General features: G+C 43.9%; 1 protein-coding gene across 1 annotated transcript; it reads left to right on the top strand.

The window, feature by feature from the left end:
• Nucleotides 1-1,324: 1,324 nt before the first annotated feature.
• LOC311297655 (uncharacterized protein) lies at nucleotides 1,325-14,428 on the top strand (the record flags this gene model as incomplete). Its single annotated transcript, XM_084420042.1, has 8 exons — nucleotides 1,325-1,432; nucleotides 2,282-3,455; nucleotides 13,427-13,497; nucleotides 13,580-13,756; nucleotides 13,830-13,882; nucleotides 13,965-14,030; nucleotides 14,118-14,171; nucleotides 14,243-14,428. The coding sequence occupies exons 1-8, from the start codon at nucleotides 1,375-1,377 to the stop codon at nucleotides 14,426-14,428; spliced, it is 1,839 nt and encodes a 612-aa protein (XP_084276168.1). The 5' UTR covers nucleotides 1,325-1,374.
• Between the last annotated feature and the right edge of the window lie 1,757 nt (nucleotides 14,429-16,185).

Below are 16,185 nucleotides of genomic sequence, written 5' to 3'. Positions count from 1 at the left end.
TCCGTCATTTTCGACTACGCTGTATGGCCTTATGTCTTTGCAAATAAAAAATGCAATTGACTCTGTGATCTTTTGTGCATGAGGTGAATTGTGAGGAATTTTGCTAGTGAATGCATTTGAAATCTCCGGTTGTGTGCTCGGCTGTGGGGGTGTTGTAACGTATGGGTGATGTCTCATCAAATGGTTCCGCAGATTTGTAGTATTACTACAGCATTTCACTTCTGCATTACAAATCACGCATATAGCTTTGTTCTTGTCCACCACACTATCGTCATCGTCTTGCTTGCGAAATCTAAAATGCTGCCATACCTCTGACTTTTTATGTGAAGGTGGCATCAAGTTCGACAAAGCACCTGAAACCGCCATTTTAAGCACTGAATGAATGAATAACAGGTTCGCTTATCTCGCTCCTTGGTAACATTGCGCAAGGCAAATAAGAGGGTGACCTCTAGTGGAGGAGAAGACTAGTAATCAGATAAACGTTAATCTTATGTTCAATTTTTGCGGAAATAAATATGGAAAAAAAATCGATTCGTTGCCTTTGAGAATCGATTTTGAATCGACCACGGTTTAAAAAACGATTAATCGAAAAATATTTTTTTTTGCCCAGCCCTATCTTTAAGGTATTATGTGTGTGTGCTTGCATCTCATATGAATATGTGCGCGGAGAGTGTGTGTGTGTGTGTGTGTGTGTGTGTGCTCGCGTCTCATTGTGTGTGCGCGAGTTTGTTGTGCTCGCGTCTCATATGAGTATGTGCGTGGAGAGTTTTTGTGTGCGTGCGTCTCATGAGTATGCTCGTGGACTGTGTGTGTGTGTGTGTTCTGCGCGTCTCGTGTGTGTAGAGTTTGCGTGTATGTGCTTGAGCGGCTTAGGTGTGTCGTTGTGCATTTCATATGTATTTGTTTGAGCACTGACGTTGACGAGTTAACCCCTTAGGTATCGAAATCTGGTACCGAACAACAAGTCATTTTTCGATACTCTATAGTATCGAGGCAATTCGGTCGGTACCTAAAAAGTATCGAACTCGGTACCCAGCCCTAAGACAGACATAAATGCTTAGAAGTGTCATTTATTCTATAAACAAACTCAGTGATTTATATTTTTGATTTTGGCAGATCAGCTCCTCCCACTGTAATTCATCATCAGTGAAGCTCCCCCTACTGCAGTCACATCATCAGTGAAGCTCCTCCCACTGTAATTCATCATCAGTGAAGCTCCTCCCAGTGTAATTCATCATCAGTGAAGCTCCTCCCACAGTAATTCCCCAATAAATGCTGTAAATTCCCATCAGCTAGAAGTGAAGACGAGCATCAGAGCATCAGGAAGAGCTGAAATCTGCAAAGACTGAGTTTATTAAAGAGGACAGTGAGAACATGAGTGATCCAGAACCCTGCAGAATGAAACACACTGAAGATCCTGAAGAACAAAGAGGTTGGTGTTTATTCTTCATTCATTCATGATGCTGAAGAACATTCATGTTAGAAATAGGGGTGTAAATCGGACAGTTAATCACGATACGATATCGATTCTCCCAGCCAGCGATACGATATTTGCCTATACCTCAAAAAATTATACGATACGATTACGATTCAGGGCTATATCAATCTATTAATCGATATTTAGTAATTACGATATTTAGTTATTAAGTGTACACAACCAGTTACATTTATTAACTCACACTAATATATGCAAAAATACATAACATGAAAGTGTAATTAAACTCTTTGAAAATTGCACACCCTCTCCAAATTGGGACATTTGCAAGTTATTTGTTACAAGTAAAAAAAACAAAAAAAACATGATATATGAAAATGATCAAGACCGGAGTTATCTGTTTTTGCAAATCAACTCTATAACAGAAGAGTTCATTTGCAAAAACAGATAACTCCATTCTTGTTCATTTTCATATATCATGTTTTTTTATATATATTATGCATTTAAATATCAATCAAACTGCAGCTGGGTTGTTTTGATTAAGTAATAATAACAAAAAAAATACAGGTAACTTATAAAATTAAAGTTAATTTAAAGTATTTTATATATATATATATATATATATATATATATATTTTTTTTTTTTATTTACCTCATTCATGGAAAGTTTCAAGGACATATAATCAATTTATAAAAAGGCATCAAATTATCATAATATTTTATAACAGTTGTCTACTTTCTACTATTACATCAGGGCTCACTTTCATGTCCTTTCACTTTATATTTCTCTCTGAGTTATTTTGATGTACTGAAAATTAAATGTAATATTTGTTTCTTTCATGTCAGACCTGATGGAAGTGGAGGAGGAGAGTGAAGAACTGAGTGTATTGAAGGAGGAGAGTGAAGAACTGAGTGAAGTGAAGGAGGAGAGTGAAGAACTGAGTGAAGTGGAGGAGGAGAGTGAAGAACTGAGTGAAGTGGAGGAGGAACATCATGTCAAACCTGGAGGAAAACCTTTGAGTCGCTCAAAGACTAAAAATACATTTTTAAAGAAAAGACGAGCCAAGAAATCTTTCACCTGCACTCAGTGTGGAAAGAGTTTCACAACCAAACGAGGTCTTGAGCTTCACATGATGATCCACACCGGAGAGAAGCCGTTCACATGTGATCAATGCGGGAAGAGTTTCAGTCAATCAGCAAACCTTAAAGGACACATGAGGATCCACACCGGAGAGAAGCCGTTCTCATGTGATCAATGCGGCAAAACATTTCTTAGTGCATCACACCTGAAGATACACCTGACAGTTCATATGAAGGAGAAGCCGCATTCATGTTCTGTGTGTGGAAAGAGTTTTGCATGGCTCCAATTTTTACATAAACATGAGAAAGTACATGCACATGTAAAAGAGTACATGTGCTTTGAGTGTGAGAAAACTTTTACTACACCAAGCCATTTAAACCTGCACCAGAGAATTCACACTGGAGAAAAACCTTACAAGTGTTCACACTGTGACAAGAGATTCAATCAGTCAGCAAATCTGAAAACACATGAGAGGATCCACACTGGAGAAAAACCTTACAAGTGTTCACACTGTGACAAGAGATTCAGTCAGTCATCATCTCTGATAAAACATGAGATGATCCACACTGGAGAAAAACGTTACAAGTGTTCACACTGTGACAAGAGATTCAGTCGGTCAGAACATCTGAGATCACATGAGAGGATCCACACTGGAGAAAAACCTTACAAGTGTTCACACTGTGACAAGAGATTCAGTCAGGCAGCAAATCTGAGATCACATAAGATGATCCACACTGGAGAGAAACATTACAAGTGTTCACACTGTGACAAGAGATTCAGTCATTCATCATCTCTGATAAAACATGAGAGGATCCACAGTGGAGAGAAGTCGCACACGTGTTATCAGTGCGGAAAGAGTTTCTCCTTTAAAAGTGACCTGAATCTACACATGAAGATCCATGCAGTGGAGAAACCACATCAACACAGTCTGAGATCAAGGTAAGTAGTTTATTTTCATGTGCTGAGAAACTTATGGCGCTTTTCCATTACCAGTACCAGCTCAACTCGACTCAGCTCGCTTTTCGCTCCGTTTTCCATTGCAGATTGTACCTCCACAATAGTACCTGGTCGTCATAGCGACGCCGCAGGAAACTGCCGTTACTTAATCTTCTACGCGAGGCACCCGCTACCCACACACACGACAATGGAGGAAATCGAGTGTATGCTGTTTTTAGATGTTTTTGTTTTTGCTGTTTTTTATTCAGGATACTCCGTCTGGTGCGTGCAATGATGACGCAGTGAATAGTGATGATTCTCTCTGACCAATCAGCAGTCTCTGCCGTGTTTTCACGTCACATTTTAGTATCGCCTCAGCTCGCTTAGAACCTCGCCAGAGGTGGTACGAAAAAAAGTACCTGGAAGCAGGTACAGGTACAACTTTTACACAGTGGAAAACCAAACAAAGCCGAGTCGAGCCGAGGCGAGCTGGTACTGTGTAGTGGAAAAGCACCAAAAGTCTCTTCTGTGTAAGTTAGACACACATCACCCTGTCATGTATTAGAATGATGGTCTGTATCTTTAAGATGTGAGTATACTAGTATGTATGAGGGGACCGGATGTAGAAGGAAGTTCAGCTTAAGAATAAGAAAAGTAAAGACGCCCATTCGTAAAGTTATCAAGCGTGTGACTGATTTAATGCAGCAGAGTGTATGAGAGATATCTGATTACATAAGAAAGCTGATATATAACACACTCTATAGCCAAATCTCTCCTCTCCACCTAAAGCCGGTGTGTGGTGAGCACATGACACTTTGTTGATTGATTGATCTATTAACTCGTGTTGAACCAACAGGAATGTCTAATTTGTCAGTTCAGATCAATGCAACCCCCCCCCCCCCCCCCACAAATTTACTCTCTGACAGTAGGTGGCGCTCATGTAAATCAGAAATACAGCACTATACAGGGCTCTTGACTGCAAGTAAATGGTCACATTTTGCAATTGTTTTATAAGAGAGAGCTGCCATTTCTGCCACATACGAGAAACATCACACGGCAAACGAAAGCAGAGTGAAACCACACTACTCGTCTGAGCTGCGCAGCGCAAACAGTTTATCAGCTCGGAGCAATACTAGACAGCGGTTTACTCGTGGGCCGATCTCGATCAACAACATTACTGCAACATTACTACTATTACTTGATCAACAACATTACTACACAGAGCTGGGAGATCCATTGAGAAAGCATTTTAAAGGGATAGTTCACCCAAAAAGGAAAATTAGCCCATGATTTACTCACCCTCAGCTCATTCCTAGGTGTGTATGATATTCTTCTTTCAGACGAACAAAGTAATATTAAAGGCACACTATGCAGGAATTCCGTTTTTGTCAAACAGCGACCCCTAGAGTCACTGTGGAGTATTTGTATTTAACATTACTATCGTAAATACCCCCCTCCATGAATTGCCACCTTAACGTGGTGGAGGGGTTTGAGTACCCGAATGACCCTAGGAGCTATGTTGTCTGGGGCTATATACCCCTGGTAGGGTCTCCCAAGGCAAACAGGTCCTAGGCGACGGTTCAGACTAAGAGCGGTTCAAAAACCCTTTATGAGAAAAAATAGGGGGGAAAAATCGAGTACCGTGACGTCGCCCGGTATGGTGCCTCCCCCCACGGGGTCCGGCTGGGCTCAGCCCGAAGGAGTGACGTGGGGCCGCCTTCCTGTGGGCTCACCACCTGCAGGAGGGACCGTAAGGGGCCGGTGCTGAGAGGATTGGGCGGCAGTCGAAGGCGGGGACCTCGACAACCCGATCCCTGGACACGGAAGCTAGCTCTAGGGATGTGGAACATCACCTCGCTGGCGGGGAAGGAGCCTGAGATTGTGCGTGAAGTTGCGAGGTTACGACTAGAGATAGTCGGGATCACCTCTATGCACGGCTTGGGCTCTGGAACCACACTCCTTGAGAGAGGATGACTCTTCACCACTCTGGAGTTGCCCATGGTGAGAGGCGGCGAGCTGGTGAAGGTTTGCTTATAGCCCCCCAGCTCAGCCACCATGTGTTGGAGTTCACCCCGGTGAACGAGAGGGTCGTTTCCCTGCGCCTACGGGTCGGGGATAGGTCTCTCACTGTCGTGTGTGCCTACGGGCCAAACGGCAGTGCAGAGTACCCGGCCTTCTTGGGGTCTCTGGGAAGGGTGCTGGAAAGTGCTCCAACTGGGGACTTCGTCGTTCTACTGGGGGACTTCAGTGCCCACGTGGGGAGCAACAGTGACACCTGGAGGGGCGTGATTGGGAGGAACAGCCCCCCTGATCTGAACCCGAGCGGTGTTCAGTTATTGGACTTCTGTGCTAGTTACAGTTTGTCCATAACGAACACCATGTTCAAGCATAAGGGTGTCCATCAGTGCACATGGCACCAGGACACCCTAGGCCGTAGGTCGATGATCGACTTTGTGGTCGTTACATCTGACCTCCGGCCGTATGTCTTGGACACTCGGGTGAAGAGAGGGGCGGAGCTGTCAACTGATCACCACCTGGTGGTGAGTTGGATCTGATGGCGGGGGAAGAAGCTGGACAGATTTGGCAGACCCAAGCATACTGTGAGGGTCTGCTGGGAACGTTTGGCTGAGTCTCCTGTCAGAGAGATCTTCAAATCCCACCTCCGGCGGAGCTTCGACCGGATCCCGAGGGAGGCTGGAGATATTGAGTCCGAGTGGATCATGTTCTCCACCTACATTGTTGAAGCGGCCGCCCGGAGCTGTGGCCGTAAGGTCTCCGGTGCCTGTCGAGGCGGCAATCCCCGAACCCGGTAGTGGACACCGGAAGTAAGGGATGCCGTCAAGCTGAAGGAGGAGTCCTATTGGGCCTGGTTGGCTTGCGGGACTCCTGAGGCAGCTGACAGGTACCGGCAGGCCAAGCGAACTGCAGCCTGGGTGGTTGTGGAGGCAAAAACTCGGGCCTGGGAGGAGTTCAGTGAGACCATGGAGAAGGACTATCGGCTGGCCTCAAAGAGATTCTGGCAAACTGTCTGGCGCCTCAGGAGAGGGAAGCAGTGCCCTACCAATGCTGTCTACAGTAGAGGTGGGGAGCTGTTGACCTCAACTGGGGATGTCGTTGGACGGTGGAAGGAATACTTCGAGGATCTCCTCTATCCCGCCGTCACGTCTTCCATTGAGGAAGCAGAGGCTGATGGCTCAAGCTAGTGTTATACTTTCCGCATCCGCGTGACGTAAAAATCGTCATCGGGGGTGCGCACGGAGGCTCGTTGCGGACAGCCGCGTGTCTCCAATTTTTTGTGACCGCGCGGACTTAAGGGCGCGCGTTCATTAGGTTAAAAACCGCAAAATGAGATGGAAATAAACATGGACGCCGAATTTGAAGAGAGGCTGTGCGATGAAGTCCGTCGTTACCCGCACCTCTACAATCCATCTTTAAGAGAACAAAGACAGCTCGATCATGCAGGTTTGCACTGCACAACATCAGGAAGATCATGCCTTTCCTTTACTGAGCATGCAACACAACTTCTCGTCCAGGCCCTGGTAATTTCTAGGCTTGACTACTGCAATGCTTTCTTCTGGCTGGACTTCCATCATGTGCAACCAAACCTTTACAGATGATCCAGAACGCTGCAGCTCGTCTTGTCTTCAATGAGCCCAAGAGGGCCCACGTCACTCCTCTGTTCATCTCTCTGCACTGGCTACTTCTCGCTGCTCGTATCAAATTCAAGGCATTGACGCTTGCTTACAGATCTTTCATAGGCTCAGCTCCCTCCTACTTTCACTCACTCCTGCGAGTCTACATCCCTACCAGAAACCTACGATCGGTCAAAGAGCGACGTCTTGTGGTTCCATCACAGAAAGCCACAAAATCACTTTCCAGAACATTCTCATTCACAGTTCCATGCTGGTGGAACGCTCTCCCCACCCTCATCCAGAATGCAGAATCCCTGACAACATTCAAAAGACAGCTGAAAACCCATCTCTTCCATGAGCACTTAACCGCATAAATTTTTTATTTTTTTTAAAAAACCTTCCCTTTCCCTTTAAACCCTCACTTATCGGGCTTATGCTACTCTGAATAATGCCCGAACTTCGTATTTTGAGCACTTCTTGCGTTGTTTTTGCCTCTTCATGATGACTCGCTTAACTTAGTCCTAACTTGTAAGTCGCTTTGGATAAAAGCGTCTGCTAAATGACCAAATGTAAATGTAAAATGTAAACACAAAGACAACCATATGTACAATAATTCCTGGAGGGAAATTGGCCTGAATTTAGGCAAGGAAGAAAGCCTGTGTCGGCATAAATGGAAATGAGAGATTGCTTTGTTAAAGCAAAGAAGAGGCTGAAGGGAAGAAGCTGTGCAGCAGGCAGTAGTAGAGTGTCTGTTCCCCCGATTGTTTCCCTTTTGAGCTGGTTGTCAGAGTTTGTAAAACACCGGGAGACAGACTCAAACTTCCCAGTAGAGGTAAGTTATGGGAATCTAAATTATGCCTTTTATGTTTGATTGGTTGTTGGGGAGCATTGTGAAGTGAATGTAGAATCGTTTGTTTTTTTAGAATGTTGTCTTAACACTTTATGGAACTTAAAGGGAACTTAAAGGATAGTTCAAAATGAAAATTCTGTCATCATATACTCCCCCTCAAGTTGTTTCAAACCTTTATTAATTTATTTCTTCTGCTGAACACAAAGGAAGATAATTTGAAGAATGTCAGTAACCAGACAGTTGCCTGGTCCCATTGAGTCCAGACCAGACCAGGTAAATTTAGGACATGGTTGCAACCCGTTGGTGGTCAAAATAAAGAAGGATTTTGCAGCGTTTGTAAAAAGGTATTTAATCCTCCACTTACAGTGCATTCATAATTATTTCATAATTATGAAAGTTGATTTTAACAAAAAAAATCCCTCCTTCACAAACCCTCCAGTGACTATTTTTTTTTATTTCATCATTTATATGTGATATATAATATTATTATAATATATAATATTCATGAACAGTATATATCACGTATAAATGATGAAATAAAAAAAAAAGTTGTCACTGGAGGGTTTGTGAAGGAGGGACATTTTTTTGTTAAAATCAACTTTCATAATTATGAAATAATTATGAATGCACTGTAAGTGGAGGGTTTGTAAACTGAACATTTAAATGTTCTGGAGACCCCTCCTAACTACGTTGTCTTGCCAAGGCACAAGTCCAGCTGGTGTTTGGAAAAATGTTGTCAGATTGTGCCTTGTGTTCAGTGCAACCCTTGATGCTCTTCCGGCAGACAGCTGTGTTGCCTCAAGAAGGTTTGTGTCGCCTGCCACATGCTGCCTCCATTCCCCTGGCTGGACGTCTCCATTTGCAGTGGGGCTATCTGTCAAGGTGGATGGAATGTACCTGATATTCCCTGGATTTTCTGCATCAGTGTGGATTAGGTAGTTGTGTAAAGCCACACAGGCTTTCACAATGTGTACCACGTTGTCTGGACTGCAGTCAATTGGTCGGCCAAAAATCCTCCACCGGGATGCCATTATGCCGAAGGTGTTCTCAATGATAATTCGGGCCCGTGAATGCCGGTAGTTGTACACTTGCTGTACTGTTGTGAGGTTAGAGCCTGTGAGATGAAGTGAGAGGGCAATAACATTTCATCAGCAAATTTATGATAATTTATGATAATGTGGTATAAAATGATTATATTATAACTATATTATGACTATATTACTGCAAAATATAATTTTATAATTCTTTTGTACATTGTGATAAACAAAAGACTTTACCTGGGAATGGACGCATGAGATTTGGGAGCAGTGGGAAAGCTGCATCTGCAACAAACACAAGCGGGTTGGTGACATCAGTGCCTGGCAGGGTGTCTGGTCGAGGCAGCTTCAGAGTCCCGCTGATTAGCTTGGATCCATAGTTGCTTTCTTTGAAGACGCCTCCATCGCTTTCACGTCCATACGCCCCCACGTCCACCATCGTGAACCAGTAATGGGCATCACAAGCAGCCATCAGAACAAGTGAGTGACTCCCTTTGTAATTAAAATAGTCACTACCCGCATTTCGGGGGGCTTTGATGGTGACATGCTTCCCGTTGATGGCGCCGAGACACAGTGGGAAGTTCCAGATTCTCCAAAAATCATTCGCTATCTCCTTCCACTGTGTCTGGGACGGGAAGGGGACACATTCCGGCTGCAGTGTGTCCCAAATAGCCTTACACACCTCTGGAATGATCGTCGATACAGTGCAGCTGCCCAGTCTGTAACTTGCAGCTACACCGACCTGAGAACATCCAGATGCTAAATAACGTAAAGTCACAGCTAACCTTTCCGCCACACTGATCGGAGCACTGTGTGTTCTGCTGTGTTGAATGCGCTCACCAATTCTGCGTGCCAGAAAATCAAATTTCGCGGCGGACATTCGGAAATACTGATGGTACTTCTCCTCGTCCATTGCATGCATCTCCTGCACCAATGTGTTAAATTCCCCGTCGTTGACCCTATTTTTATTTAGTGGCCGCACACACCACTTTCGTGCTCTCCGTCTTTTCTTCCTTTTCTGTACTAAGTATAGCAGACAAAGCAGTTCTTCCTCATGCATTGACGTCGCCATTTTGCTACTGTCCCGGCCGATCTACTTCGCATGCGTTGAACGCGTTCACCGAGCGGACCTCAGCAGAAAGTATAAATACAAGTAGTCCACGTCCGAGCTGTGCGCGACTGTCGTGTACGCGTCCAAACTGGAGTATAACAGAGGCTTCAGAGGTGGACTCGTCCATCACCCAAGCTGAAGTCACCGAGGTAGTCAAGAAACTCCTCGGTGGCAAGGTACCGGGGGTGGATGAGATCCGCCCTGAGTACCTCAAGTCTCTGGATGTTGTGGGGCTGTCTTGGCTGACACGCCTCTGCAGCATCGCGTGGTGGTCGGGGACAGTGCCTCTGGGATGGCAGACCGGGGTGGTGGTCCCTCTTTTTAAGAAGGGGGACCGGAGGGTGTGTTCCAACTACAGGGGGATCACACTTCTCAGCCTCCCTGGGAAAGTCTATGCCAAGGTACTGGAGAGGAGAATACGGCCGATAGTAGAACCTCGGACTCAGGAGGAACAGTGTGGTTTTCGTCCAGGCCGTGGAACTCTGGACCAGCTCTACAGGGTGCTGGAGGGTTCATGGGAGTTTGCCCAACCAGTCCACATGTGCTTTGTGGATTTGAAGAAAGCATTCCCTTTCGGCGGCCTGTGGAGGGTGCTCCGGGAGTATGGGGTCCAGGGTCCTTTGCTAAGGGCTGTCAGGTCCCTGTACGACCGAAGCAGGAGCTTGGTTCGCATTGACGGCCGTAAGTCAGACTTGTTCCCGGTGCATGTTGGACTCCGGCAGGGCTGCCCTTTGTCGCCGGTTCTGTTCATAATTTTTATGGACAGAATTTCTAGGCGCAGCCAGGGGCCGGAGGATGTCAGGTTTGGTGACAACACAATTTCGTCTCTGCTCTTTGCGGATGATGTTGTTGTGTTGGCCTCATCAAACCAGGACCTTCAGCACGCACTGAGACGGTTTGCAGCCGAGTGTGAAGCGGCTGGGATGAGAATCAGCTAGGGCTGAAACGATTAGTCGACATTGTCGACAACGTCGACATTGCCGACAAATATCTTTGTTGTCAAGTAGTCGTTTGATCTCACGTGACCTAAAAGGGCCTGCAATATCGCGATTTGACCGCTACGGCGCTGTAGCGCTAGAGTGTAATGCAGCCGTTACAAATGCTACTGTGGTAGAAGAAAACACAGCGCGAATTATGACGGTGTGCAAACGAATCCGAACTAGGTGTGTGATTAGTTTCACAAAACTTCAAACCAAGAATGCTGTCGTATGCAATACATGCAAGGCGGAACTTGCTTTTCACGGGAGCACAATATGCATGTTAAAGCACTTAAAGAGGAAACACCCCGGCACAAGACGAGCCGGTGAGGTGAATGTTCTCCAGCTGGAGCTAAATAACTAGCAGTAAATCTCTTTATTAGAGAATGCAATACTACTAATAATAGTAATAATATTAACAATAATAATATAATTACAGAAATGTGGTGATTTATTTTTGCATAGAATAAAGCTTGATCGAGCTTAGGAATCAGGGCTGGTTTTATTATTTCTTATCATTTGCCTGTGTTTTGTTCCATAATTCATCAAGACTTACAAAAGGAGACGTTATGAAGAATATTATGTCAGTTAATTTTTCATACTGTAAATTCAAAGGTGAATGAGAACGTCTCTGTCAGCTCAATTGTCATGTAATTTTTTTTTTTATGTTATACTTATAATAATTGTTTGCAGATCAAGTTTGTCTGTAATGCAGCTGATTAATTTTTGTTTATTTTTTTCTATTGAAAGAGAAGAGAATATTTAAACAATGCTTAGAGAGCATTTGTGTGTGATTTGAGTTGGACAGAAATCTGAAAACTTAAAGAGAATGACCTGTTTAGTTGTCTCAAAGTTCATTAAAACAACCATTTCAAAAGCTTAAGTGATTTTCTTTTTTTATACTATAGTTAGAATATGTATAACTCAGTGTTTTAACTAATTGAAAAAGCGAAATAATCGTTCCAAACGTACTGATTAGCCGGCGAAATAATCGACGATTAGTCGACTAATCGTTCTAATAATCGTTAGATTAATCGATTATCAAAATAATCGTTTGTTGCAGCCCTAGAATCAGCAACTCCAAATCTGAGGCCATGGTCCTCAGTCAGAAAAGGGTGGCTTGCCCACTTCAGGTTGGGGGAGAGTTCCTGCCTCCAGTGGAGGAGTTTAAGTATCTTGGGGTTTTGCTCACGAGTGAGGGAAGGATGGAACGGGAGATTGACAGATGGATCGGTGCAGCTTCTGGAGTAATGCGGTCGATGTACCGGTCTGTCGTGGTGAAGAAAGAGCTGAGCCGCAAGGCGAAACTCTCGATTTACCGGTCAATCTACGTTCCTACTCTCACCTATGGTCATGAGCTTTGGGTCATGACCGAAAGGACAAGATCCCAGATACAGGCGGCCAAAATGAGCTTTCTCCGCAGGGTGGCTGGGCGATCCCTTAGAGATAGGGTGAGAAGCTCGGTCACTCGGGAGGAGCTCAGAGTAGAGCCGCTGCTCCTCCACATCGAGAGGGGTCAGCTGAGGTGGCTCAGGCATCTTTTCCGGATGCCTCCTGGACCCCTTCCCGGGAAGGTGTTCTGGGCACATACCACTGGGAGGAGACCCCGGGGGAAGACCTAAGACACGCTGGAGAGACTATGTCTCCCGGCTGGCCTGGGAATGCCTCGGTGTCCCCCTGGAAGAGCTGGAGGAAGTGTCTAGGGAGAGGGAAGTCTGGGCATCCGACCCGGCCCCGGATAAGCGGAAGAAGATGGATGGATGGATGGATGGATCGTAAATACAATGTCTACTGACCAGAGGGTTGTTCCATAAAAGATGCTAAGAAAAGCGGGGATTAAACTCCAAAACCCGACTTGAATAAACCTAACAAATAAGTTGGGGCTAAAGCTGTTTCATAAAAGGTCATTCAAGTTCAAGCAATCCCACTAATTTGATCCAGGTTTATCTAGTCTAGATAATTGCGTGTGCACGCTATTCTTAAGAAGCCCTGATAGTGGAGCATGGATTCATCAACTTACCATGGCAATTAAGGGGAAAGAAAGAGCAGCGATGTTCACTGCGACTGAGCAGCGTTTGCTTCTCGAGACTTACGAAGAATTTAAACATATGATTACCAAAAAAGGGAATACCTCAGCTATTTATAAAACAAGAGAGAAAGGCTGGCAGGAAATTGTTGATCGTCTCAATGCGTAAGTAGCAACTAATATGAAATGTACATTTTCACTAACATGAAATGTACAAAATGTACTATATTTTACTAAAGTGAAATTAAATATTTGTCACAATACATTGAAGTAAGTGTTTGTGTGTGTGTGTGTGTGTGTGTGTGTGTGTGTGTGTGTGTGTGTATAACTAACTTTTACAGCAGCAACTTAAGTGAAGAAAAAAGAACATGGCAGCAGGTGAAAATAAAATATAAAAATATTGTTCAGAATGGTAAGTATAGTCTATGTAAGTACTTAAGCATAGCCAGCTTGATGTTACAACTGCCCAGTCTCATGATGTTTTTTAATTGCAGCTGCCAAAAAGAAGAGTGAGGTTGCTGGCACTGGGGGAGGGCTACCAACAGCCAACTTTACTCCTGCAGAGGAGCTGGCATTAGAAATGAACAAAGGGAGGCCTGTCATTGAGGGAATAGAGGGGGGCACAGTATCTGAATCCATTCCACCTAGTATAAGTAATGACTACATAAAAGGTGTTTTTTAATTTTTACATTTTTATTTATTTATTTATTCTTGCATTCCTAACCAAATCTTTTCGTTTCATAGTGATGCCAAATTATGTGTGCTTGCTGGATCCACTAGACATCATGCTGAACCCTGTGAGTATGACAGTATGAGTTTAAAGCACTGATTTATTGTCAAGTGGTGATTTATTAAACTGAGTTTAATTAATGGTTTCAGGTTGAAGGCCCATGTACAGTTGAGGAGGATGAGGAGACTGTGTCAGTATGTTCAAGGAGGCCTGAGGTAGGCACAGATTTGCACATTATATATTTAAAAGCCTACCTGTGAGGTGCTAAATAATGTGTATTTCCATTACTATTATATTGGCAGCAGGATGCTGACACCCTTCTAGAGCCATCTCAGTCTGGGACCACATGTGACCAAGTGAGTATTAAGAAATTACAAGAAAGTGCCAAGAGCACTCAATCAAATAACTTAAATTTCTGTTCCTACAGAACCCAGAGAACATAAAGGGAATCTACAAACGTTATCTCCTGAAACAAATGGAAGCCATAGATACTGACATACAATATAAAAAACTCAAGATACGAAAGTTGGAGCTGGAAATCCAACAGCTTGAGAAAAATGCAAGTAGAACTGCCATATTTAAAACAATGACACATGACCTTTTTGTTTTTTGACAACATTTAATTGTATGTTTTCACCCCCAACAGGCAAGCTGCTAAATTAAAAAAAACTAATTCTGACTTGTGTGTCTGGTAAATTAAGGGAAAAGTTGAGGAGAAAGTGAAAACTTAACATGGTTTGGACCGTATTAACCAAAACTGTCTCTTATAACCCTGCATGTTTTATTGTCCTCAAAAATGGCTTCAATGTCCCAGTCCTCCTCTACAATCCTTGGTTGCCTCTCTCTCCTCAGACAGGCAATGTTATGTAGCACAACACATGCAACTACAATGTCACATGCCCATTGTGGAGTCACTCTGAGGTAATTCAGGCACTGGAACCTTGACTTGATGAGCCCAAATGCCATCTCTATACAAGCTCTTGTGCGTGCATGGGCAATATTGTAGTTGTGCTGTGCCTAAGTCTGCGTCTCCTGATAGGGAGTCAAGAGATAAGGCAGGCATGCATATCCCTTGTCTCCCAGCAAAACTCCTTTTTAATTATTTAGATGATTTGTGATGCAATCTGCATCACAAATCATCTAAATAATAAAAAATGTAGGTCACCACACTGGACTTATACCGCTCATGTAGGTAGTTGTCATAAAAAGCCAACGGGTCTGCCCTGTCCCTGAAAGTACGTTCTCTTTGAAATGCCCTGCATATGATTATCGCTCCCTCATCCACCACCTAATCAATGAAAGGACACGCCATGGCTATGCGTCCGACATATGGGTTGAGCTCCTATTTATAGACATTTAATTGATTCATTACAAAAATCACACCAACTAAACAAATGTAACTTTAATTCTTTACATTTGTTTCACTTTTTGTACGTTCGAATAGTGGTTACATGAAATAAAATGGCAGCATGCCAGAGAGTCCGATGTAATATCATCACATTTCCAGCGGGTCAGTGTTAAAACGGTATTCTGGTTAAGCATCAACTCAGGCTTAGCCTGACAGTTAGCCTGCCCCGGACCAGGCTAGTTTCCCAGCATAAGGTTGCCACAGTAACTGAGTTTGAACTATTTTGAAGTTCGCTTTATGAAACTGAATCCAACGACAATAAGTCTGACTAACCAAAATAAGCCTGGCTTGAATTCTAATCTTGTTTTATTGAACAACCCTCAGGGGCCTCATTTATAAACGTTGCGTACGCACAAAAGAAGGCGTACGCCGCTCTCTACGCAATAATTGGTATTTCTAAAAAGCAAGCTTGACGGGAAAATGTGCGATCCTTCACGCAAACTCTGACCCAGGCGTACGCACAAAAACAGGTGAAATGAGAAATGGCGTCACCGTCGGCAGATGGAAGAAACACGTGAAAGCGTGTGAAACTGTAGACCGTTGTGTAAAAGAAATGTCAATACTGCCTCTCATAAATAACATGAAGACTTCACAAAGCAAGTCTTACAATTCACAGCCTACACGAACACCCGTTTGATCAATCTGCAGTGTAAAACAAACAATCAAACGAAGATTACAACAGAAATGCAAATTAACACATATTTGCAAAAAAAAAGTGAAATATGTTCTGCAATAATATTGGCATGTTATGCAATTCATCTTCATAATAACACATCTGTAGCTTTCCCCTTTCCCCCACCTGTGGCAGACACACTCTGCCGATGGAGCGCTAGACGCTTTTTTGCATCGACTTTGATGTCCGACCATTTCTTTTTTATTTCGGCCACGGTTCGAGGTTGTGAGGCTGCAGCATTAACGGCGTCTGCAATCTTTCGCCACTCAAGTGCTTTTTTGGCATTAGT

This window comes from Rutilus rutilus (assembly GCF_951802725.1).
Source record: "Rutilus rutilus genome assembly, chromosome: 1".
Lineage (NCBI taxonomy): Eukaryota > Metazoa > Chordata > Actinopteri > Cypriniformes > Leuciscidae > Rutilus > Rutilus rutilus.
Note: the sequence above shows the minus strand (reverse complement) of the source record. Positions and strands in the feature narration are given on the sequence as shown.